Source organism: Cavia porcellus, unplaced genomic scaffold (genome assembly GCF_034190915.1).
Source record: "Cavia porcellus strain 051 isolate PalLab524CR breed Dunkin Hartley unplaced genomic scaffold, mCavPor4.1 scaffold_6, whole genome shotgun sequence".
NCBI classification, from domain to species: Eukaryota; Metazoa; Chordata; class Mammalia; order Rodentia; family Caviidae; genus Cavia; species Cavia porcellus.
In genome coordinates this window covers 84,216,555-84,243,459 of record NW_026947489.1, presented here as the reverse complement: position 1 = coordinate 84,243,459, position 26,905 = coordinate 84,216,555, and the positions used below count along the sequence as shown (strand labels likewise).

General features: G+C 43.3%; 1 protein-coding gene across 1 annotated transcript; it reads left to right on the top strand.

The window, feature by feature from the left end:
- The first annotated feature begins 354 nt into the window (after positions 1 to 354).
- Dgke (diacylglycerol kinase epsilon) lies at positions 355 to 25,430 on the top strand. Its single transcript, XM_003467032.5, has 12 exons — positions 355 to 563; positions 850 to 1,333; positions 10,181 to 10,340; positions 12,052 to 12,171; positions 13,905 to 14,048; positions 14,428 to 14,585; positions 15,045 to 15,096; positions 16,364 to 16,477; positions 17,158 to 17,229; positions 18,696 to 18,823; positions 19,384 to 19,495; positions 19,945 to 25,430. The coding sequence occupies exons 2-12, from the start codon at positions 870 to 872 to the stop codon at positions 20,146 to 20,148; spliced, it is 1,728 nt and encodes a 575-aa protein (XP_003467080.1). The 5' UTR covers positions 355 to 563; positions 850 to 869; the 3' UTR covers positions 20,149 to 25,430.
- The last annotated feature ends 1,475 nt before the right edge of the window (positions 25,431 to 26,905 follow it).

Here is a 26,905-nt window from a genome sequence, read left to right as displayed (position 1 = left end):
CCTATAGTCGAGAATTTATAGCCCTCGTCCATCCACCCATCCTCTCTAAGGCCGGATTGCCCGTCCACCCATTTTCCCCAGGATTACGCCCCTACCCCACAATGCCACGCCCCAATCCGGATCTCTGCCCTCTTCCACAACCTGGAGCTCTTCGTCCGCTTTCCCCACCCACCTCCTGTCTCCGCCCCGCCCCCTGCCCTAGCTCTGCCCAGTCAGAGGACTTCCAATCCTACGTCCCGCCCATCACCAGTTCCGCCCAACCACGAGAGGGACGCCTCCTAGGGCCACGCCCACCATTGGGCCCGCCCAGTCGCAGGATGCCGCTTCGCAGGCCCCACCCGTTAACGGGTCGCGCAGCAGCAGGCCCCGCCCAGACCACGCCGGACGCCGAGCGCTGTGCGTCCCCGCTCCGCGCGCGGCCTCTCTCCTCGCCACCGGCGCGCCCTGCGTTGGGCTGCGGTGCGAGCCAGGGACGGCTGCGCGAGGTCTGGGCTCGAGGTAGGCCCTAGAGCGGCCGGCGCTGTGGCGCAAGTCTCAGGATCCCCGGCGAGCGGGTCAGGACGGTGAGTGCCTCGCGGCCCGGAACGCTGGGCGCCGGGCGGGAGCGTGAGGCTGCGGCCGCGCCCACAGACGCCGTCTCCAGACGCCTGGCCTTGTCCCAGGAGCAGCTTGCGAGGCCGAGCGACGCTCCTCCTGGGGCCGGGCCAGTAGGAGGCGAAGCAGGCAGCGGCCGGGTCTCCGGGGAGGGGGGCACGGGGGCGGGATGATGGGCTCAGTGGGTGCCTACGCGCGAGACTGGCGGGGAGCGCGAAGGGAAGCCGAGCCGAGCCGACCCGCTCGCTCTGCTAGGTGGACCAGGCTTGCGGAAGATGGACGGAGAGAGGCGGCCTGCGCCCGGCCCGCCCGCCCAGAGCCTGCTCGCCGACGAGCACCTGGTCCTGTGGACACTCTGCTCCGTGCTGCTGCCGGTGTTCATCACCTTCTGGTGCAGCCTCCAGCGGTCGCGCCGGCAGCTGCACCGCAGGGACATCTTCCGCAAGAGCAAGCACGGCTGGCACGACACGGACCTATTCAGCCAGCCCACCTACTGCTGCGTGTGCACGCAGCACATCCTACAGGGAGCCTTCTGCGACTGCTGCGGGCTCCGCGTGGATGAGGGTTGCCTCAAGAAAGCCGACAAGCGCTACCCCTGCAAGGAGATCATGCTCAAAAGCGATGCCAAGGTCCCAGACGCCATGCCTCACCACTGGATCCGCGGCAACGTGCCCCTGTGCAGCTATTGTGTGGTTTGCAAGCAGCAGTGCGGCACCCAGCCCAAGCTCTGTGACTACAGGTACGGCCTTGGTGGGGACTTGCAGTCCCAGAGCGCCCTCATCTCGGCAGGTGGCCTCCATTGGCCTGTAAACATCCCTGGTGGCCCATAAAATCCCTGGTGATGCACAAGCCAGGCTCCTGCAGGGGTTTTGTGCTGAGTGGAGAGGACGGTTTGGTCTGCACTCCTCAGCCTGTCTGTGCTATGGGATCCTAAAATTTGGCTCTGCACTTTCATCCAGAGGTCCTTAACTGCTATCTGCCCGTGGCCAATGTATATCCTCTCTCTCTCTCTGTCTCTCTCCATTTTAAGGAAAAATGAGCTATGGACAAATTAACTTTTCCTTTCAACCACAGAGTGGTTCATCCTCGGTTTTATATTATGCAAACAAGTGTCTTTTTAAGGCAGTACTCTCAAGTGTCATTCGCTAATACAGCTGCCGTGCCTTAGTGAGACATTCTCAGGAGGGCTATTCCTTCTGAGAATGGCTTTTCAGGATCTGCAGCATTTTAGATAAGTGATATTGATTAAACTAGAAATACTTTAGCGGCTTTTTCATGCCCTCTGGACGACACATTTCTGCTGGTGGATGGTGGATTGGTGGTGGATAGGGATCCTGCGTTGCAGATCACCTGTGCTTTCTTCACAGTTGAGAAAATGAAAGCTAGAATAAGACTGGCTTGCAGGATTTCTAGCTCTTAGAATAGGATTCTGAAATCTTCATTATAATAGGTTTTATTTCTGACAAATAGGCTTATGAATGTATTTAAAAACTGAAATTGGAAGCTGGGACTAGATAAGTACTTTTTTTTTACTAAAAAAAAAACCCCAAGTTTTTACATTAGCATGAGCATTGTTATGTCAATATGTTGTTTTTAATCTTATTTTAAATTATTTTATGCATTATCAGATTTAGATTTAAGAATAAATTTTCAAAATGATACACTGCAGGCAAATACAGTTTTGTGTCTGTTAATCTTTGATATCTTTAAAATGTAGTTGTCCTATCTGTTCTTCTGTCTTTTGTCTTTATGGGTGAGTCCGAAGTTAGCAGTGACTTTAAATAAATTTCGTAACGGAATATTGTTCTGTTTCCTTCTCTTTTCTGTGTGCAGAATTATGTAAAAATGGCTTCTATAAATAACTGTATTTCAAATATTCCTTAGCAGGTAACCAGTGCTTATGATCATCCAGATGAGTGATCATTCTAAAAATTCAATTCTAATTGAGTCCCTGCTCTGCTCAAGACCTTTAATTTGCTCCCTAGCATTTATACTGATGGGTTAATGGTCTCAGTGTGAACTCCAAAGGCTTTTGTTTTGTTTTGCTTTTTTTTCATTTTTTGAGACAGGCTCTCACTAGCCCACAGTGGCCTTAAACTCACTCACTATGTAGTCTAAACTGGCCTCAAACTCGGCAGTTCTCGTGTCTCAGCTTCCCAAGTGCTGGGATTACACGTGTGTACCACCCTACCCAGCTCCAGAGGCTTTATCTGGCCTGCAAAAGCCTGTATTCTCCAGCTTCCCTGCTCTTACAGGTTTATCTGCCACCAACTGCATTAAACTTTATACACAGTGATTCCAAGCAGTTTCCTGAAAATGTCAAAACTTTTTCTTACTGCTTTCTTTTTCCCAAAGCTTTTCTCTCTTTGTATCTTTCTGGCTGGCACTTAAGCATCCTTGAAAATTCATCATCTGTTTTTTCTTCTAACATCTCTTGCCTGATTTACTCAGCTCTCCCAAATTTTTCCTCCTTGATGACATCCTATGCCTTGGGGGTTCTCAGAGTCCCTAGATCCAGTCATCACTTCTAACTGCTAGAATTACATAAACTGGGCATGGCTGAGCACACCTGTAATCCCAGCACTGGAGCCTGAGACAGGAGGATCATCCAGAGTTCAGGTTAGCCTGGGCTACGTAGTAAGCTTAAGGCTGGCCTGAGCTATGTTGCCAGATCCTGTCTGAAGAATCAAGTATAAAACAAAACAAAAAATTACTAACATTGCCAGATTGAACACATAAAAATGAAATGTCTGTAACATTTGGGACATAGACCAAAAAAACTTGTTCACTTGAAATTTACATTTATCTAGGCATCCTCTTTTTTTATCTGACAGCATTAAGCACCAGCCCTACGGAAAAATAAACGGGCCTGTGGGTCAGCAGTGCCTGTTTTGATAGGCCTTGCAGATGATTCCGAAGTTGGTGGATCATTTCAGTATTTATGTGTCTATTGAAATATGAGCACCTGTCCGTAATTTTTTCCATTGAGTACAATGAGTGTTTGTAATGGTAAATTAGCTTGTTCCAGGTTACAGAGCAGTCTGTTCCCATCGTGTTTCACCCCTCACCCATGTTCTCTAAATAATCAAGGAAGTGTTTATTATTCCTAGGAGAAAAGAACACAGATGTTGTATGTATTCTACAGTGTTCTGAACAGATTCAGTTAGGCCAATAATGTTTTTTGTAAGACAGGTCTCACTGTATAATTCAGAGTGACCTTAAACTCTATAGCTTAGGCTGGCCTCCAACTCATGGTGATCTTCCTGCCTCGGCCTCCCAGTGAGATATTTTGGAAAGAAAAATTTAGTGCTTAGAACCTTTATTTTAAAAATTTATTTATTTGTTGTTGTTTTTTGTTTTGGTACCAGGAATCAAACTCATGACCTTAAACTTGCCCTTTTTAAAATCATTTTTAATTGTTATTTTAATTAGTACAGGTTTGCACTGCATAATGATTACTTTCATTGTGGGGAGTTGACGTATGCACGTAATACTTGACAGTTTTTTGTCACTTTACTCTCTTCTGCCACCTGCTTCTTCCATCTCTTGGTCCCTTTCCTATTTTCAAAAGGCCCAGCTCCATATTCCTAACACCTATTGTTTATTTTGATCTTTAATTTATTTATACTTTGGGTTTCTCATGTAAGAGAATCTCTGTGATAGTTCAGCCTGTGTGTCTGATTTATTTCATCTAGTATTGTCTCAAGGTGCATCCGTTTTCCCACAAATGAGTCATTTAACCTCTATTTTTTATTCCTTTTTTTTTTTCTGAGACAAGGTCTCAGTGTGTGACTTAAGATGACCTTAAACTCACTATGTAGCCCAGGCAGCCCTCGAACTCAACAATCCTCCTACTTCAGCCTCCCAAGTACGGGAATTACAGCCGTGTGCCACCACACCTGACTCAGATTTAACCTTTAGGGCAGAAGTGTACTTCATTGTATATAAAACCACTTTTTATTCTTATCCATTCATCTGTTGATGGACAAACAGGCCAATTCCAAGATTTAGCTATTAAGAGTTGCACGTCTATAAATATGGATTTGCATGTATCACTGCAATACAGTGATGTCTTTCCCTCTTAAAAAATTGTCTAAAAGGAGAAATAGCTGTGTCAAGTGGAATTTCTAGTTTTAGTTTTTTGAGGAATCTCCACACTGATACTGTAGTGGTAGTAAGTAGTTTAAATTCCCACCAACAATGTAGAGAGGTTGCTTTTTCCCCACAGCCTCACCAGCATTTGTTTTATTTGATTTATTGTGGTAGCCATCCTTTCTAAAGAAAGGTGGATTCTCGGTGTTGTTCTGATTTGTATTCCTCTATTGCCCAGAGATGGTGAACATGTTCTCATGTACTTCCTGGCCATTCGTGCTTCTGAGAAGTATCTGTGCATTTCAGTCGTCCTTTTGGATTGGGTCTTTTATTTTGAGGGGTCTAATTTTTTTTGTTTAGTATTTTATATATTCTACATATTAATCCTTGTCCAAAGAGAAACTGGCAAAATTTCCATTCCTAGAGATGTCTCTTCACTCATTTCCTTTGACATGCAAAAGCTTTTTATTTGACATAATAATATTTGTTGATTCTTGGGAGTTATTTTCCTGTGCACTTGGGATTCTGTTCAGAAAGTCCTTTAAAACTTAGGTCTCTGATCTATCTTGATTTTAGTTTACTGCATGGTGAGATACTTAACACCTTTGCACACAACCAGACTGGCCTTCTGGATTTTAGGGAGCAGTGTGGAGGCTTCTTCTCTGTCTGCATCACATTCTTAAAGGAGGTGGTGAACGCTGGAGATTACTATTTCAAGAGGGATAATAACAGGTAGTGACTGATTTCACAGCCTGCGGCCCTGTCCAGCTCTGCAGAATCAGTAGCAGAGGCCCTTTCGTACCGAGCCTTTCAGTCTTTATGTGTGTTGGGCATCTGTTTAATGTCAGACACAGTGCTGGAGTCTGCTTTCCCTGTAGATTTTTTTTCCTTCTATGTGTTCTCGCCTCTACGCCCACTGCTACGCTGTGTTTCTGTGTGCCGTGTCTCACTGCTCCTTCACCATCCTTCTTTTGATCTTTTCAATTCTCTTCTGACCGAAATAGGAAGTTCAGTTCTAAAAAGAATTCATTATATTTATTAAATAAACTCCTGTTCCGTGTAATACTGTTTCTCAGGAAGAGAGAAAGAACTTGGTGCTTTGCTTGTTTGTTTTTGAGACAGGATCTTGCTGTGTAGTTCAGGCTGGCCTTGAACTCACTGTGTAGCCCATGCTGGCCTCAGACTTGTAGCAGTCCTCCTGCCTCAGCCTCCCGAGTACTGGGATTACAGGCATGTGCAGCCACACCCAGCAGTGCTTTATGTTATAAGGCTTTTTCTTCATTGTATTCCTCATCTTTTCTACTGCTGCATACACTGAAATGAGTAAAACAAAGCTTCTGACTGAGAAGAATGATACTGGCTTTTGCCTTGGCCATGATCTTAGCATTTATATTTCTCATCTATTTTAATGTATTTATTCATTATATTGTTTGAAATAATGAAAGATACTAAGTCATCATATAAAGCAGTGTTGAAGAACCAAAATGTAAACACAGTACTTCAGGCTTCAAGAAGCCTTTGATCTGTTATTATTTATCCCTGCCTCATACAAAACCAGCCATAGACCATATGTCTTAGTCACTTTCTCTTGGCTGGAACATAGTACTTGACACGGGCAACTTTATTTTGGCTCATGTTTTTAGAGGTTTCACTCCACAGGCAGCTGACTCCAGGGAAAAATGGCATTCTGGGGTGACACCATGAACGAAAAGCTGCTAGTATCATGATAGCCGGGAAGCAGGGAGCCCTGCCACATAAAGTCCTGGGGCCCCTCTCTTCTGAGCAGACCCCACCTCCTCAGCTCACATTTGCCTGTGGCACCCCATGATTCAGTTGCCCTTCCAAAAGCCCTGCCTATGAGCAGCTGAGGCTTTGGGGAGACATCTAAATGTAAACCATAACAAGTTCAAGCCCTGAACTACACCATAAGACCCTGCCTAAGAAAAAAGTATAACTGCATGATCATAGCTGGGTTCTAGTAAAACTTATTCACAAGATCAGTTGGCCAAAGCCTGTTCTAGTGTGACTCTCATTTTAAATGACCATCTCAAATTCATGTATAATTCAGCTGCTTCCTCCAGCAATTGTTTTTAGGGAAAATAATAAGCATTTGTGCTAGATGTGCTACATGTGGTTTGGTTTGGTTTGGTTTTTTTTCCCCTCCATAAGCTATTTTTAAAAACTAAAGCAGAAGCCAAGGTGATGATGCATGCCTGAAATCCCAGCACTTGGGAGGCTGAGTCAGGAGGATTGCTACGAGTTCGAGGTCAACCTGAAACTACATAACAAGACCTTGTCTCAAAAAAAAAAATTTTTTTTTTATACTAAAGCAGAGGCAGGCTTTGATATGCAGCTCTCATCATAGCTACTTGAGAGGCTGAAGTAGAAGGGTCACTTGAGTGGCATTGCAGGCATATGCCACTGTGCCCAGCTGTCTTGATAAGGGTTTCAGTTACATTAATGTGTATCATATTTTATAAAATGTATACTTTGGACATTTCATCGTATGTAATTTTATATCAAAGAGAAAAAAGCTGTGGACAATTCTAAGCAATGGTAAACTGCCTTGTTGAGATATTTAGGAAAAGTATTTTCACATCTGATATTTTCTTGTAACTGTACCAGAAGTGAGGAGGGATGCATGGGAATGTGAGAAAGCAATTCTAGCAAGGTGTCAGTGCCAGTTTGTAGGTAGTAAGGGTACCAGTGCTCACTGGAAAACCTTTTAAAGCAATGTATTTTTAAAAGCAAACAGGATGTCCTTGAGTTTAGGAATACTTGCTGAAATATTGAAAAGTAAACTCAGTGTCTGCCATTTACTTTCAAATGATTGAGCAGTATATGAGTTTATATCAAAATGCAGATTTAGGAGAACGTTTTAAGTATGAGGCTGGGAGGGTGGCTCCCAACACAGGTGTGTGTCGACTAAGCATGTTGGCCCTGGGTTAGATCCCCAGCACCTCAAAAAGAAGGGGAGAAAAGGATCAGAGTGAAGGGTTAGTTTAAGAGTATTCTTTTTTTGACTTTTTTGGAAGTGTTAAACTTTCCTCTTTTGTTTTATGTTTTTGTTTTGGGTTTTTTTTTTTTTTTTTGTACCAGGGATTAAACCACTTGGACAGGCACTTACGCTGCTGAGCTAAATATTCAACCCTAAATTTTCAAAATAAAAAGGTTTTAAAAAGATCAGAATCAATCACTTATTAATATGACGCTAAAACTGGTTTTAGCGTCATATTTCCCATTGGTTTTGAAATCTGGGCAAACCTAGGTGGGCGTGGTGGCGCATGTCTGTAATCCTAGCACTTGGAAGGCCAAAGCAGGAGGATTACTGCAAGTTTGAGGGGAGCCTGGACTAGATAGTGCATTCAAGGCCAGTTTGAACTACAGAGTGAGACCCTGTTTCAAAAAAAAAAAAGAAACCAATCAATCTAGCCAAAGCTAAATGCCAGATACAAGATATGTGAAAAGAATAGGTATTAGGATTGAAAATGGCGCCAGTAAGCATTTTGGCTTTACCTTTAACAGAACAGATGCTTTTAGGAGGCTACCATCACTGCCCAGGCCTGTGCTAGGAGGTGGACACTCCATTCTGCCTTGCTCTGAACACTAGGTTTCCTCTTGCAAGGGCAGCCAGCACCTTCTGAAGAAGGCACCTCCTGACTCCTCAGACTATGTCCCCTCACTGTCTGCATCCGTGGAGTCATTATGTGCAGGATTTAGTCACTGATGCTGGTGAATATTAGAAGTTAGGCAGCTCAGTGTCCCCAGGCCTACCCAGCTTAAAAGTTTATGGGAATATTTAACCCTGTCTCCCTCAAATAAGTAAATATATTGTTGATGATTTGAGAAGAAAAGTATATGATAAATTACTTTGAAGTTAATGGTAGGCCAGTGCATGGTGAGCATATGCTTTAGCTGTGTAACCACCTATTGCAGTTTCTCAAGTCAATTTGAAAGCAAATATTAGCAAACGTTACTGTACAGGCTCAATTGCAAATTTCTCTGAATATATTTGTCTAACTGTTTTTAGCAATAAATAGGTCTCAAGCGAAGAACAGTAGGTACTTGACAAATCTGAATATCAGAAAGGGAAAAAGCACTCTTTAAAAGAAAGCCCACATCTAGCTGCAGGAGTGTTTATCTTTTAGTTTTGTCTTGTTTTATTGGGGATTGTCTCTGTACTATGCCGCATCTCCATCCCCTTTTTGATTGTTTATCGTAAGACAAGATCTTGCTAAGTTGCACAGGCTGGACTAAAATTTGCAGTCCTCTTGCCCCATCCTCCAGAGTGCCAGGATTATAGACGGGCACCAACACACCAATCTCTCTCTTTTTTTTAAATTCATGACCTTGTGCTTGCTAGGCAGGCGCTTATGCTGCTGAGCTAAATCCCTAGCCCTATATACCAGTCTTTTTAAAAAATTACTTAAAAACCATTTTTGTTGTTTTGTTTTTTGTTTTGGGTTTTTTTGTTTGTTTGTTTGTTTTTTTGGTCTTTTTAAGACAGGATCTCACTCTGCAGTTCAGGCTCACTTGGTAGCCCCGGGCTGGTCTTAAACTCACCAAGATCTTTCTTCCTTAGCCTCCCCAGGCATGTACCTCCACATTCGGCTTTTAAAAGCAGTTCTTTTCTGGTGGCCTGCTTTTGTCCAATCAGGTTTATCTTATCTGTCAATGGATTAAGTGCTTAGCAGACTAATAATAGAAACCCCAGACTTCACTGATACCTCTCCCTGCTTGTCATACGTAGAAGCAAATTTGAGTCCATATACTTATCTGTATTTCAAAAAGGAACATGTAACTATCACCTACTAAAAAGAATTAGACTGTTTTACTTCCATTTCCAGAGATTTCCAAGGAGGACCTAAGGAGGTCTGCACAGACAGTCACCAGCACTTTTAGGCAGCACGGTGTACAGACCTCACCAGGTGTTTCAACTAAAGGCAGACAGCTAAGGCGCACCCAGTTGTTCAGGATCAGCATTTGCCTACATGGGTGCTGCCCGTTGATATTTAGCATGTTATTGATAAGCATTAAGCAAGTTACAATATTTATTCCCTTTTTTATTCCTTTTTAAAACAATGTATTTTTATGGACATATAGTGGGAAGAGTGATATTGTTGCACACTTTTGTGCATTTCTTTGACAGCGAAGTCACCTACTGCTAATATATTGAGTCTTTTCTGGTAGTACCTGTCATATACCTTCCAGGAAACTTCTCTGTAGGCTTTTGAGAAAATGAGAGTGAAGTAGTTTTCCGTGTTATTAAAATGACGTGGCCCTCACGGTACTCTGAGAGGACCTCAGCTGCAGGCCACCCTTAGTGCCCAGTGCTTTGAGCCCTTATAGCTCTGTTTCCCTTCCGGAAACAGCTCGGTGTCTTGGGCATGCTTCCCACTCAGCAAGTGAAGTTACTGTTGCAGCTTTTTGACAGATGATTGTAGGTCACATTATGGCTTAACATTAATATATTTTTGTTTCTTCCTTCCTTCAGGTGCATTTGGTGTCAGAAAACAGTACATGATGACTGCATGAAAAGCAGCTTAAAGAATGAGCAGTGTGATTTTGGAGAATTTAAAAACCTCATCATTCCGCCGAGTTACATAGCTTCCATTAACCAGATGCGTAAAAACAAAAAAACAGATTATGAAGTGGTAATTAGAGTTTGTATGATTGATTATTAAGAAATTGTTTAAATCAGTATATAAATATGAGAAGTTAGGAGAATGGGGGACAAAAAGAAGTGGTATGTATCATATACAGGTAAATTCCCTGTGATGAATGTGATCAATATATATATCCAAAATGTACCAGTTTTTTAAAGGTGATAAACAAAATTTTAAAAAACAAAAAATCAGGGTCAGAAATAAATTTAAATAGAAGTGTAACACTAAAGGGAGATATAAAATGTCGTATGGTAAACCATGAAATCCTACCCAGTTCCTAAGGATGGCACAGATTTTGGTTCTTGAGTTCTTGCTCATGTATAGAGAGAAATTGGAAGTCCTAGTGATTTCTAAACCACTGGTGTTAACCTTCTGTTTAAACATTGAAGTTTTTGGCAGGATTTATGGTGTGATCACATGTATATGAAAATTGGTGTAAATATATCTCTGTCTTTAGCCTGTTCTTAAGGAATAATTACAAAGATTTAACAGGTTTATATCCAGGTGTGGTATGCATGCCTATAATCCTGGCATTCTGGGAGGCTAAAGCAGGGGGATCAGAAGTTCAAGCCCTACCTTGAGAACTTTGTGAATTCCAAGGGCTAAGGATGCACCTCAGCACAACACCTCGGCTTCAATCCCCAGGCCTGTGTGTGTGTGTCCCCGCCAAAAAAAAGAAGGAAATTTTTTTGACACATTTATTTCATGCTGAAATATAGTTGAGCCAAAATAATTAAACAGTTTTATAATTGTTCTTTTTTCAAATTAAGACTTTATATCTCCAAAATATGAGCTTAAAGTTTTGAGTTGAGGAGTTTTATTAGAGAGAAAGCCTGATTCAGCATAGTCCAGGCTGCCCTGGAAACTCCCAGCAATCTTCCTGCTTCAGTTCCAATACTGAAGTTACAGGTATGCATCACTTTGCCTGGTGCACTTTAAAAAATTGGGGGGGAATGGGGTTTGAGTCAGACTCTCACCATGTATTTCAGGATGGCCTTAACTCACTGTGTAGTCCATAATAACCTCAGACTATGGGCAGTCCTCCTGCCTTGCCCTCTGAGGTGCTGAGAATTAAACTTTTAATGTGATACTTTTTTATTTTAGTGTACAACCCCTTATCTGAATTCAGTGTGTATTATGTATGTGCAAATGTGCCAGAATCTGAAACGTTTCGGTTCCATGCATTCCAGATAGAGGAAACTCAATCTATGGTTTTTCAGGTGTTTCAGCTCTGCAATTTTTTTGGTGGGGAGGATACCGGGAATCGAACTCAGGACCTCACACTTGCCAGGCAGGCACTGTGTCACTGAGCTAAATCTCTGGCTGAGCCCTGCAGTTCTGTGAGAAAATAAATGATTTCTGGTTGAGTTAGAAGTAAAATTAGAGCAGTGAGTGACAGTTACTGAGAAATTTTCAGCTCAAATCAGAAGTTTCTACTAAGTGGAATGGGATGTCTCATTATTGTTCCTGCCTTGTGTGATTATCCATGCATATGCTGGATAAGTTACGTAGAATAAGGTAGAAGAGAATTTTAAATTAAGTGGAAGTTAATCTCTTACGTACTCTTCCATTCTTAGACTGACTTAATTTTCTTCCTATATTGGCATAGTTCTTATTTCAATAAAGTATAGCATGATTGTTATCAAAGAATAAAAATTTAAAAATGCTAAACCCTTGTCATTCATATTAATTTTCACAGTTAGCATCTAAGTTCGGAAAGCAGTGGACCCCATTAATAATCCTGGCCAACTCTCGGAGTGGAACTAACATGGGAGAAGGACTATTGGGAGAATTTAGGATTCTGTTAAATCCAGTGCAGGTAACCAAATAGAAAATTTTCCTTCCTTTATTAATCTTGATTTTAGCTCTTCTGTCCCTAGAATGCAATGGTTATTAGTACTTTAAATCACTAATCACCTAGTATAAGAAAGAATAATATAAACGGTTAAGTCATTCAGATATGTGGAAAATCAGAAATGAAATCACCTAGCAGTCCCACTTCCAATAGTCTTCCCAAGAAAGATGAAAACACTTCCCACAGATTTGCACACACACGTTCATAGCATTATTCATAGTAACCTGTGAGTAGAAATAGCCTGACTGTCCATCAAGTGGTAAGTGGAATGAAATACTACTCAGTGACATAAAGGAGCCAGCTCTGTCCATGAACTTCAGAGAACTTTATGCTGAGCGCAAGAAGACAGGCCCAAGGGACCACATGTTGCGTGCTTCTGTCTGAGTGACTTCCCGGAAAAGGCGTATCCGTAGAGACATTAGGTTGCATGGTGCTGGAGCTAGACATGGGGAGTGACTGCAGAGAGACATGGAAGGATCTTACCAAGGCAACAGAAATTTCCTGGCTCTTTCCTGTAATCCCAGTACTCTGGAAGCTGAGACAAGAGGATCATTGTGAGTTCAAGACTAGTCTGAACTGTGCTGTAGTAAAACCTTGTCTCGGAAAAAAACCCCAAAACTCTACCTGTAATACAGACACAAATGTGTGTCCTGTCTCCTTAATGGTGTAAATATTTTTCCCTGTTGCAGTGAAGTCCTAGTAAGTACACATGACTAAAATAATTAAACGCGTATATCATAACTTACCCAGTTTGTACTTTTATAAAGAGCACCAAGTCTCTCTTTTTGAGATGGTTTAGCTTTGCAGATCAGGCTGGCCTTGAACTCAACTTTTGTAGCCCAGGCTCACCTCCAATTTGAAGTGATCTTCCTGTTTCAGCCTTTTAGTGTGCTGGGATTACAGGCACATGCCACCACACTCAGCTATTTTTGTCTGTTGAAATCATCTTCCCAAGCCTTGCATGGTGACATATGCCTATAATCCTAGCATTCCAAAGGCTGAGGTAGGAGGATCACTGTGAGTGAGTTTAAGGCCAACTGAACCACATAATGAGACTCTGTCTCCAAAAATTTTTTTTCCTAGAGTCATTTATGAATATCAAGAGTTCTTACACCTTTTTTTGTCATTTTATATTTTTGCAAAACTATTTCCCAGGCCAGGGATATAGCTCAGCAGCACAGCGCCTGCATGGCAAGCACAAGTACCTGAGTTTGATAGCCAGTACCAAAAACAAACAAACAAACAAAAACTTTCCTATAAGTTTGTAGTAGCTTGCACTAATGACAGTTTTTTAAAAACCAGTGTAGGTCAGGAGGTATACCTCAGTGGTACTTGTGACACCATAGGTTTGATCTGTCTCCTGTACCACAAAAAAAAAAAAAAAATTATGAAACCATTGAAAAGTTAATGTGGTTTCACATGAACAGAGAGAAGGCAGTGTCATACAATAAGTAGCTGAATTTGTGTTTCAGTGTTCGGTTATCTCCGGAATGACAGGCCAGGGACTCAGCCTTCTGTGCTTACTGTCCTGGTCAGTGGAGCAGTGTGGCAGAGGAGTCTCAGCGGAAATAGTGTCGCTTGGAGCCTGGCTGTGGCCACTGCTATCACTTACCCTCTCTCAGTCCAGCGACAGGAAGTTGTCCACTGAGCTGAAGGACAGCACTGGGTAAAAATAATTTTTTGTTCTTCATTTCTAGGTTTTTGATGTAACTAAAACTCCTCCTATCAAAGCCCTGCAACTCTGTACTCTTCTTCCCCATTACTCAGCTCGGGTCCTGGTTTGCGGAGGGGATGGTACTGTGGGCTGGGTCCTGGACGCAGTTGATGAGATGAAGATTAAGGTATCCGATTTTGGTTTTGTTTTTTTTTAAGGTATCCAATGTTAATGTCTGTACTGGAGCTGGGTTTTCGCTCAGTGATACAGGGTCTAGCTGGTGGCTGCTGTTGTCCAGCACACACAGCCTGCACAGGGCCTTGGTTCTGTCCCCAGCGCTTTAAAAATCGAGCAAAACTACAAAGCATTTCTAAGATAAATATACAGTGTTTTTTATTCAGATGAATATTAGAAGACATTGCCACTTTGAATAGTAAAAATATATGATTAAGTAGTTAACCTTCAGTTTATTTGTATTTCTATTGCTTTGTTCTTTACATTTTACAAAATATTATGCTACAACTAGTCTAAAGAAAGAAGTCTGAACTATATCTTTCTTACTCTAGGGACAAGAAAAATACATTCCACAAGTTGCAATCTTGCCTCTGGGAACAGGCAATGATCTGTCCAATACACTGGGCTGGGGTACAGGTTATGCGGGTGAAATCCCAGTTGCACAGGTCTTAAGAAATGTAATGGAAGCAGATGGAATCAAACTAGATCGGTAAGGTACACTTTACCAAATAGCTGTTTCTTGTGATTTCAGAATGTTTGACCTTGATTCCAGCACTCAGGAAGTGAGGCGGGGGATTGCCGGGAGTTCAAGGCCAGCCTGAACTGCATAGTGAAACTATCCCAAAAAGACCAAAAATAAATATGTGTGTGTGTGTGTGTGTGTGTGTGTGTGTGTATCTCGTTTGGTTTTAGATGAAATTTTTTGTAGCTCTAAACTTAAACATAATTTAAATATAAAAGACTTTATATGTAGATGTGCAGATGCTGATACCTTGTTTTGTTCCTGTGTTTTAACTTATGCTAAGTATGTCCCCAAAATTTGCAAGTTTACTTAGCTGTAGATACTTTCTCAATGCTGTCTTAATAGAAAGACTTCATCTATTGTGCATCCAGAGTACAAGTGTTTTGGTAAAAAATACCAATTTTTTTTTAAACTTCTATTTTATAGGTGGAAAGTTCAGGTCACCAACAAAGGATATTATAACCTAAGAAAACCCAAGGTATGTTTTCAGAGCTTTAGTTCTGAGTAGTTTCTTGTTGTTGTTGTTGCTGGTGTTGTTGAAGAATTTGGGGTAGTGTTTTTGGTTTTTTGAGACAGGGTCTCACTGTAGTTCAGGCTAGGCTTGAACTCATGGCAACTCTGCCTCACACTCTCGAGTGCTGGGATTGTAGGCATCTGCTACGATGCCTAATTTACTGAGTAATTTTAGCAGGCAAACCTGGAGCACTGGCACAGATACAGCAGTCTGGCAGGACAAAGGGACCTGGTGCTTAGCTCAAGGGAATTGATCATGGGGCAGAAGAACCCATGTGCCCACATCACTACTAGTCTCTGAAGCACAAGAGAGAGCAGTATTCTAGACCTAGGGTGTGGTGGTAGAGCTTAGCACATGTGGAGGCCCTGGGTTCAATCCCCAGTACCACAAAAATAAAAATACATTCTCGTCAGGCGTGTGGGCACATGTCTGTAATCTCAGCACCCTAGAGGCTGAAACAGGAAGATCATCACCAATGCAAGACCAGCCTGGGCAGCATAGCGCATTCAGAGCAAACCTTTGTATGTGTGTGTGTATATTTTTTTCCCCTAGAGATAATGTGAACACTAGGGCACTAGGGCAGAAACAAGGGGACTCTTAGGATGAGGACAAGTCTGAGACCTTTTAAAGTTAGAACTGGTCAGAACCAGGCAATTGACTGATATAAAGGGGAAGGAAAATATGTATTACTACTAGATTTTTAATTTTTATGTTTGGGTGTGTGGAAGTGACATATTAACCAAGATGAAGATAGTTTCAGGCTTTGCAGAAAGAAAATGAGTTAGAGTGGGAACATCAGCCCAAACAGCTGTGCAGCGCTGCAGGAGAGGCTGGCAGCTGGGCTTGCCACCCAGGAACAGAGCAGAGCTGGATGTGGATTGTGGGGCCCTGGCCGAGTAGGGGAGGGAGAGGAACTAGGAACACAGGACAACAGCCCTGGGATGGAGTGGAGAGCCTGAGCACAGCAGGCAAGGTGCTGAGCAGCTGGGGCACAGTGGTGAGGAACCTTTGAGGTGGGAGGGCTGGAGTGCACCTCATTACACACACGTGCGGAGGGAGGCTGGCGGTACGGAAGCCCCGTTTCTCACAACTTCACCAGGTATTGTAAAATAGCTTTGTGCAGAAAGGAAAGACAGAAGCGTTTGGTTTTCAGAAAGAACCCAAGACTGAGGTTTGCGTATCTCCATGGGTCAGCAGCTCCTTTGGTCACTCTCCTTTACCCTTTCCCCAGGAATTCACAATGAACAACTATTTCTCGGTTGGACCCGATGCGCTTATGGCTCTCAATTTTCATGCTCATCGTGAGAAGGCACCGTCTCTGTTTTCTAGCAGAATTCTTAATAAGGTGTGTTGGATAAAATAACATTTTCCGCTTATCTCCGAAGATACAGTAAAAAATGAATGGTTCAGCTATATTGAGCACTCTTAAATTTGGATCAGGCTAACGAATGGAAGCACTGCCGTGTCTCTTGCAGGCTGTCGTGTTCTTACATGTAATCTCCTGACAGACTTTCAAGTCAGAATGTTTCATAGCACATTGTGCTCAGGTAGAGACTAAATGAAATAAAGTGGTCTTCAATGACAGCTAAAATTGCAAAGAAACTTTAGGCAAAATAAGTTTTTGGCTAAACTATTAATACAAAAGCATCTTCATTGACTCAGAAAATGGCTTGAGGCAAGAGAGGCGAGGCTCGTAGCTGTGCTTTCTGGCAAGGGGAGTCCTTTAATGGGAGTCGGGTTGGGGAATTCTTATAGTGACTTTTGGCAACTAAGCAGCTGCATGTGAAAATAAAATGTAAAGCAGTTGTACTGCTGGTTCTGTTTTACAAATATTTCAAGGTTTAAAAATTACCATAGTTATGAAGCAATAAATACTGCTATTCATACAGTTAGTAATTAGCATTTCAGTACTTCTGTCTTTCTGGAATCAATAGTGAGTACTAAATGTTTGCTAGATTTATCTATATTTTGTTTCGTGTTTGCAAAATCTGTAAAATTGACAATATCTTATTTTCATTTTTGTAGGCTGTTTATTTGTTCTATGGAACCAAAGATTGTTTAATACAAGAATGTAAAGATTTAAATAAAAAAGTTGAGGTAAGCTACTAATACTTTTTTTTTCTTTCTTTTTTTTTGTACGGGGGGATTGAACTCACGATGCCACTGAGCTAAATCCCCAGCCCTAATATTTTTTTCTAAAGATAACTTCTAAATTAAGATTTTTAATAACAGTACTGCAGTTTCTCTCTCTTTTTTTTTTTTTTTGGTCTTTTTGAGACGGTCTTGCTATGCAGTTCAGGCTGGCCTGAGCTCACTTTGTAGCCCAGGCTGGTCTTAGGCTCACAACGATCCTCCTGCCTCAGCCTCCCAAGTGCTGGGATTACAGGCATGAGCCACCACGCCCCGGCAGTACTACAGTTTCTCTTAACATATTTTGCTAACATACATGGAGCATATATTTGTGTACCAGGCTCTTTGGTGTTATATGCACATTATCCCTAATTCTTATACGACCCTAGAAGACAAGTTGTTACTGTGTTCCCATTAAACAGAAAAGAGGATTGTGTGAAATCAGCAGTGTGCCCACATTCACAGGCCTGGGTGGGCAGGATTGGAACTCAGGTTTATCTAACTCCAGAATCTGTTTAACTGATGTGCTAGATGATAGAAAATTTAAAGTTGTGAAGTATTATGCCCGCTTTGTGAACTCTCAGAAGTTTAGAAGCAAAGTTCAAATACTTTGGTGAGGTGTCTGTCTGACATGCTAAAAACTGAAAATGTATAAATAGTAAAAAACAAAATATTAGTGCTCATCACTGTGGTAGCTGTGACATCATGATATGGAAGTCTTGTATATGTTGCTGTCTTGCTTGATTCCACAAAGAATCTGTAACAATTAATGGCAACAGAAACATTAGAAAAAACCCAGAACTACTAAGAAGAGGACATAGTACGCTGTGGGATACAATTTGAGTGACTCCCCTTGAATGCAGAACAATTGCTGCAACTTTTGATTATTATTTCCTTATACTGATACATACAGAGCTGACTATGATATTTCTGTCTTCAGTTGGCTCTAAGCAGTGCAGATAAGGCTAGCAAAGGTACTGGTGTGTAGTCTCTAAACCCATCAGACAGTCTCCTGTTTCCTCGCACAGTGCTCTCTCTGAAATGTGTAAGCACAGTGGGATGGTAGAGCCACTCCAGCTCCAGGAATGTCAACTGAGTATGAGCCTCAAAGTAAAGAGGCTATGACTCCACAAAAGTTTACATCTCAAAAACTAAAGCAACAGCCTCCAAAAACAATTCAGTTGCTACCTTAATTAAATTATGCAATCTGACTCTTCTGCAAGTCCTTATCTCTGCATTTTGCTTGCCTACTATGTGCCTCTGCCCAGGACCACAGAAAGGATCTGGAGAGGGGTCAGATAGCCCAGTGTGAGAAGAGGGGGTCGCTGCCTTAACAAGGCCACCAGCATGAGGCTGATGCGGTGTGAGTTGGGAATAGGTATGTGTACTAATAGTGGACCCTGTAGTAACTGACCGCCTGCATTTCTCTAAAGCTAGAACTGGATGGCGAGCACGTAGAACTGCCTAGTTTGGAAGGCATCATCGTTCTCAACATCGGCTACTGGGGCGGCGGCTGCAGGCTCTGGGAAGGGATGGGAGACGAGACTTATCCCCTGGCCAGGTGCGCACCTTCGTGCTGTTGCGTATCACTGTTCCCTAGAGCGCGCTGTTGTCCTTTGTGACTTTCCCATTTCCTGAATAGATTTTATCTTCCATATACTTCTTAATATAAGCACTTAGTAAGTCCATGGCCCACCTGTGTGAAAACATAGCTGACCTCAGCGGAGCCTGTGGCATGTGCCTGTGATCCCACACTCTGGGAGGCTGAGGCAGGACTGCAAGTTCAAGCCCCACCCAGGCAACTTAGTGACTTAATGAGACCTAGTCTTAAAATAGGAATTTAGAAAGTACTGGGTGTGTAGCTCTGTGCAAAAGGTCGGCGTTTAGTCCCCAGTACTAGAAAAATTAAATTGTCCCATAATTTCAGCACTTGGGATGTGGAAGCAGCATTGCTGTGAGTCCAATCCCAGCCTGGGTTGCATAGCGAGTTCTAGGCTGGCCTGGGCTATAGAGCGAGGGCCGGTGTCCCAGAAACAACAAACAGTACAAAAGGAACTGCCGTCAGCCAGCTGACCTGATCTTCTTGCGTCATGTAACTCATGTTCCCACGTCCTCTTCTAGGCACGATGATGGTCTGCTGGAAGTCGTCGGAGTGTATGGGTCTTTCCACTGCGCTCAGATTCAAGTGAAGCTGGCAAACCCTTTCCGCATAGGACAGGCACACACGGTGCGGGTAGGTAGCTTGCGAAGCCCTTCCTCACAGGGATTTGTGGTTCTTGCTGTGGGTTACCCTGCACCAGGGGCTTACAGGGTGGGGAGGAAACAGGAGAGGAGGTCCTCAGTCCAGCTGAAGAAACAAAGTGTCCACTGAAAATGAATCCCTAGACAACTCGTGAATTAGGATGTATTCAGATTGCTTTTGTACAGTCAAAATGCATGGTGGCCTTGGTGGCACACTCCTGTCATCCCGGCAGTCAGAAGGCTGAGGCAAGAGGGTTGTCATTAGAGTTCCAGGCCAACCTGGGATTCATAGTGAATTCAAACCCGGCCTTGAGAGATCCTTCAAAAAACAACCAATAAGTACATAAATGCAGCAGGGTTAGGGGCGCACAGCCGATACCAGCAAACCTCTCTGAACGTTCCTGGGCTGCCCTTCTTCTAATACTCGTTTCCTGCCCCCAGCTGATGTTGAAGTGCTCCATGATGCCGATGCAGGTGGATGGGGAGCCGTGGGCCCAGGGGCCGTGCACTGTCACCATAACGCACAAGACACATGCTTTGATGCTTTATTTCTCTGGAGAGCAGACGGATGACGACATCTCCAGTGCCTCGGATCAAGAGGATGGAAGGGAAGCTGAATACACAGCTGAAGACCTGCGAGTTTAGTGTACCGTCCACACAAACCAGAGTTACACGCTCATCTGGAAGAGGAATCCTGTACCAGCTGTTCATTATTTACTTCATTCATAGCACAACGGGTACATGTTTATGTACATAGCATTTCCCAAACAGCCAAACTTCTAGTTCTTACACCTGTTTTTTTTCCATAAGAGAATTTGAGCATCTATCACTAACTCTGAAAAAGCCCAGAGAGCCTGAAAATGAAATTTTTTCACAACTGTGTTAAGAGAGAGGGGCTGTCCCTGAAGTATGCACTGTCTCTTTCCTTATTCTTGAACAACACACTCTGGATGGACAGCACATGGGTGGGAAGATCCTTTCTATTGTCACTTAATGTGGTGGCGCCATGCCACGTTAAAAGCCAGCTTGCTCCTTGAGAAAGGAGATGGTTCGTGTTAACCAGTGTGGTTTACACTGGGCGTCCTGTGGCAGCAGCCAGTGAAGATTTTCTGTGCCCCCAGATGAGTGAATCCTTACCAACTGATTTCCAGAAAACCCCTTGAGGTGGCTGTAAGAGAAAGGCAAAACTTAAAATGTTTAAGGCCTCCAGTTTTCTTTTCGTGGTGCTGGAGATTAAACCCAGAGCCCTGCAAGTTCTAGGCAAGTGCTGTACACTGAGCTGTACCCCAGATCCAGAATCTTTTTTTTTTTTTTTTTTTTTTTTTAATATCAAAAGAGAACCAGGGCATGGGTTTTTAGCTCAGCAGGGTAAATGCCTGCCTGGCAAGTGCAAGATCATGAGTTTGATCCCTGGTACCAAAAAAAAGAGAGAGCGAGAACTATATAGGTGAATTATTCTAACATTTAGAGCACTTGGATAGAAAGTTACAGGTTCCAAACTGGACAGCTCACCAACCTCTGTTTTAGTTAAAAGACTGTCCACAACTCAAGAAAAAAAAAAAAAAGAAACTCAACAATCAGATGAATTGCTCAAAACACAAAGTCAAAGCTTTGTGTTTGAGTCATGTTTTCAAGGTTCGGTAGTCTTGTCATACTTTGGAATACAGTAAGTAGTCTTTTATGTCTGAAGTACTTGACAAAATATCCCCTTGGGGAAGGTAAGTGGACAGAAGTCTCTGATAAAATGTTTCTATCATATTTATTTTAAAGTGAAAAAGAGATCTATATTTTTAACTTGTTCATTATTTATTGTGGTAGAGCACTTGTGTTCAGTGTTTACACTGGTATTACATAGCTTTATTTAATAAATTAAATTGGTCACACAAATGGTGCAACTGCTACTCCCCACCAGACAGTTACATCCTGACTCAGTTCCCCTGACAGATGCATTACCAAGGTGTCCTCACTCCTCAGGGTGCAGGGAGGGCATGAAAAGTACTGACGCCTACTGCTTTTGGAAGACTAAAAGCTATGTTTCTCTTCTGTTTGACCCTGGATTGCTGAATGCTTCTTGGAGGCTGGTTCCGTGGCCTTCCACTAGAGGGCGCACTGCTACCGGTGTCAGCAGGCAGCCCTGTCCCTGCAGCCTGGCACACCCAGGGGGTCTGCCCTGGAGTTTTTCTGACAGATGGCCCGTTTGTGAGCTTGGTGGCTTTCACGATGAAATTACTATAATCTCTGCGAGATGTAACCTCCAGAACACCATGAGCCTCTTTGAAGGGTCCGTTATGAAGCTGTCACCCACAAGTTGGCATAAACTCCAAATGTGAGTCACCTCAGGCTGTAAATGTGTGCCGTGCCCAGTGCATCATATAGGATGCTTTTAGTTTGCTCGATTAGCCCCTTCCAGATCTCCACAGAAGATGCTAACAGCCAGGATTTGACAGGCTTTGTTCCCAATTCTGTCTTCAGCTCATTCCTGCTCGCAGAAGTGGTGGAAGAGTTTTTGTCCATTTTCTTTCATGAGATGATCATGTTTTGAGCATAGTGAGATTTATCCTTTAATTCATAATCAAAATAGTTACAAATACCACATTTCATAAATACAGCATCATATCCGCTTTGCTGTGGGCTGTACTATGCCCAAAACTTGTAGTGCTAATTAATTGCAGTAGGAACAAAGTAAGTAGTTTGGGAAGTAAGAACTCAACCGAAAACGACATAGGTTTTTTTAACTGCTGAAACTACTCTAACCACAGTGTTACACTGGATTTAGGACAGGTTAGTGTGCAATGCCTTCATTTATTTAAACAAATTGATTTTTCAGTTGTAATTTGGTGAGGTACTTTTTTTTCCTACTGACCTTTCATGAAGTTTTTCTGCTGCCTTATTCACTCAGACCTAATTTTTCTGTAGGAAAGTTATTTCAGATTCTGTGCATAAAACGTGATATTATCTTGTGTCAGCAAAATTCATCTACCTTTTTGGGTACTATTTACCTAGCATTTCTGATAAATATACAGGCATGTGCCTTGATTAAATGAATACAATTTGTATGACTTCATGTTCACAAGTTATATATTAGGATAATAATTGTTTATATTACCAGGGATCCTATACATTATAAGATGATTTATTATAAAAGTTTTCCATTAAAAATTGTCGATATTGAATAACGTCTACATTCTCAGGAAGAACTATAAGAAGTAAATCTTACTTGGTATGTTTCCACATTTCTCTCATCTTTAACTGCCCTCATATATTCCTAACTCCTGTAAACTTAGTGGCTTAAATAGTGAAAATCTGGCAGCTCGTTAGGTGATAATTTTGTCAAAAAGAACTTTAGGAAATAATTTTCAGTGCCAGAAATCAACTGGTATATTTCAGAATGTAAGTGGCCTATTGAGATGAGATAATATAAACATTTTAGGTTTTCTGCAACTGCTTACTCGCTGTGAACCTGTAATGTGTCTATTGTTTCTAAAACTTTTATAGTAAAAATTGTTTATTTTTGTAGGGTGTGTTAAAAATACGTATTTGCTTTCCAAGTACATTGGCCTAAGTAGAGTCATAAAATGTATACTGACTCAGAATATTGCATTCGTTTTTACACGGTAAAAATGAGTACTACCAGCATGTCAAAGGAAATAATTTGTAATACTAACTGAAATTTTAGCTAATTTATGTAATAGGGTTTTTAATTTGCACTAACTGGAAAACTTTAGTGGTTATGATAATTTATATGTTAAGGTACACCTGAATACATAATTAGAACACAAAGTCAAGAATAGGTGGTTTGGGGCAGCTTTCTTTCAAAATGATAATAGTGAAGCAAGAACCAGCATTTTGTACGTAGAAATAGTTTTATTTTTAAATTTTACCCTATTTAGGCTAGTGGAATATTAGATTTATTTTTAAAATCTAGAAATGTAAAAAACCTCAGTTTTGTTCTGTCCCCATTGAACCAAAGGTAAACAGCAACAAGACAGGAAAAGTGCAGTTTTGCTTTTAAAACATGCGCCTCTGCCCTGCCGGATTCCTGCCATGGGACCTGTCTCCTTTGCGAAGCGTGGGAAGCAGGTGGGCAGCTGGCCAGGGTGGGGCACTCGTGTCATCCCAGGAGGCACTCGGAAGGCTGCCGCGAGTTTGACCCAGCCTGGGCTCCAGAGTGGACCCCGTCTCCAAAAACCAACCAACCAAACAAAAAGCACCACGTAGGCTGGTGGTGGAGCCCAGCTCTGCCTCTGGAGAGGAGATGTAGGAGTTCAGGTTTGTGTTAATAGGTACCCAGGCCATTCTGCTGCACGCTTAAATCCAAATTGGAAAGCCGATGGTGTGGCCAGGAGAATGCCTTGCACAGAGATTCAGTTAATCGGATGCTCAGGTCGGTCTTCCCTCTCTCTGCCAGCTGCTGTCTCCCCCAGAACTGCCCTTCAGTCTTTTCATCCAGATTAATGTATTTGCTGTTGTGCAAAAACTGGTAGCTGCAGTTTGTGCGTGGAACTGGAGTCTAGTCTGCTCATGGTGAGGAGCTGCTTTGGGGCTCAAAGGGGGGACCCCAAGGGATCACACAAAGGGGTGTGAGCTGGGAGGCTCTACCCCGCCTCCCTCTGGCCCTGCAGCCCATGGGTGCCAGGTGCAGCTCAAGATTGCAGCAGCTAAAACACTTCCTCCATTTGAAAGTGACTCTACTCCTTTTGAGTTTGTTGTTGTTTGCTTTTGTTTCTGAAACAGAGTCTTACTATATAGTCCAGGCTGGCCTTGAACTCACGGTGTAGCTCAGGCTGGCTGGGAACTCTGTGATTTTCCTGCCTCAGCCTTCCAAGTGCTGGGATTACAGGTGTGAGCCAGCTTGCCAGGCTGCCTCTACTATTTCTTTGAAAGAGTTCGGGAGCCACTACTTTAATGACTCTTGTCACCCGTTTGATTTTCTGTTGATTTTACATTTGCAAACACCTCATGTTTATTGTTGAAAAGACTACTCTAGAGATCTCAGTGCTGCTTGGAATGTGGCCACTTGACCACTGCGCAGTTTTTAAGGGCATTTTGTTGCAGACTAAAGCAGCACCCTTAGCCTCTTTTCCTATTTATAATTTTCGTGTAGAAGTGACCTGTGTATTTAATTGATTTTTATGTAAATACATATTTAGTCCAGTAGTGCTGACAGTATAGTCAGTGAACGAGGCTTGCAGGTCTCATAAAGGTACATTCCAAGATTCTGGGGAGAGGACTTTGAAAGTCTGCACTAATACAGAATTTGGTGGGACCCGAATGATGCATTTGGGCACAGAGGCCAGCAGGCACCAAGGGCTCGGCAGCCGCCTAAGGTTGCTTCTGTGGAAGGCGCTGAACAGGAAAGGAGCTGCCCTCTCGGGGACTTCCGTCCTGTACTTTTTGGTGACTGGCGAATCTTGAGAAGGGACAACTGGAAATTGAGATGTTTTCCTTGCTCCTCGGGCACTGTCCAGGCAAGAGGACAGCCTGAGGGATGAGCAGAGTGGCTGAGACCAGTCCCAAGACACTCATCGTCGTCACAGTTGGAAGAGGCTTCTGGGAACCTTGGGCTTCGTGTTTGCTTCCCGGCTGCACACTCGAGCGCCCCAGGACCGCTGCGGTCTGAGTGCGCCAGGCTCAGGATCCTTTCCTGTGAGCCCAGCATGGCTCGCCCAGTCCTCGACCCGAGACTGTCCAGAGGCTGCAGCCAGAGCTCTGCACCACACAGTGACTCCACCTGAGCGGCCACTGCCTCCTGCAGCCTCGAGCTCTGGCCACTGTGCTCGCAACCCCGCTTTATCCCGTGTCCATCACTTTCCTCATGCTGGGTCTGTGTTGTGGTCACTGCCTGCACACACAACTGCGGGTCGAAGCCCTCGATATGTTGAAGGTGTTTACTTGTTTTTAATAAAATTGCAAGTGCAGCACTCAAAGCATAAGGCCCTGTTGTTTCTGACCCCGCTGAGAGAACACGAAGAGCTCGGGTTGTTTCCCCAGTGGTCCTTGGTGCACAGCAGTGCACACCTACTGTGGGGCAAGTTCTCTGTTAGGTGCTTGGGGGAGGAGAAATTCGTATCATGTGGCTTTTCTAGCCTGGAGCACAGGTGTGCACATGTCCCATCCTTGCACCCGGCGCCTGGCATAGCTGGGCACAAAATGGAGTGAAATGAGTCGGAGGGGGAAGCCCCAGTGCCCTCGCTGGCAGGCGTCGGGCAGGTCACTTGCTCTGCCTGTGCCTCAATTGTCCTGCACCAAAGCACCGTGTGCCCCCCTGGGGATGCAACCTCAGCAACCTGCAGGAGCCAAAAGATACAGGCAGCTGCTGTGGGGCTGGAAACCAGACTGTGCTACCTGGCGTCCCTGCCCAGCACCTAGAGAGCCGATTTTTGTAGGGGGGAAGAAAAGGCTTTTTATACAAATTGTAAGCTGGACATGGTGACATATGGCTATTGATCCCAGCACTCTGGAGACTGAGGCAGGAGGATTGATGTGAGGCCAGCCTCAACCACATAGTGAGTTCAGCACCAATCTGAACTACATGATAAGACCCTACTTCAAAAAACATGTTTTTAAGCTTTTGTTTGTGCTGATTGACTCCTGTAGCCCACCGAAGCTGTCTGTGGTAAGCACCATTAGAGGTGGGGGGTGCAGCATAGTTTGCCCCAAATGTGTGCTTGCTTCCACTGACCTCATCAGCTTTACAGTGTCAGCTGTGATCTGGGTTTCCAGTGACACTTTGTGACATGTGACTTTTTTACTTTATTATGTAAAATTCTGGCATCCGAGGACTTTAAAGTTTTGAATAACAAATCTACTGGTCAGTGGTATGCAGTGAAATGTTGAGAACAGTGATTTGGTTTTGATTGGTGGGGGGGCTGCGACAAGGTCGCTAAGTAATCCAAGCTGCCCTTGAACCCAAGGCAGTCCTCCTGCCTCAGCCTCCTGAGTACTGGGATAACAGATGTGCACCACCATTGATCAGTAACTTTAAACATGAATTTTACAGCTGTGAAAGCTACTGCAGTTCACAAGGAAAGTGCTCTCTGGTTTCCAGTGGGGTGAGAGAGAAAAGAGGTAAAAGGAGGAAGGAAACAAGCCTTTATTGAGGGTTCGAGAGGGCCGCTGAAAAGATACTGGCACTCTTCAGAAGCTTCAGGGGAACTTAACTGGGGTGGAGCTAAGGGGTGGGCAGAACGACATGCTAGGAGGAGCCTTTGCATGCAGGGAAAAGCAGATTTGACTTGCAAGTTTGCCACAAGAACACAAGGGGCACTGTCCAGAGCTAAAAGAAGCTCCTACATGAGTCACCTGTCACTCATTAAGCAAATAGCTTCTTAAAGAGCTTCAGCGTTACCCAGGCTCTGTATTGCACAATTGTAATTCCAGCAGTAGGGCAGCTCAGGCAAGA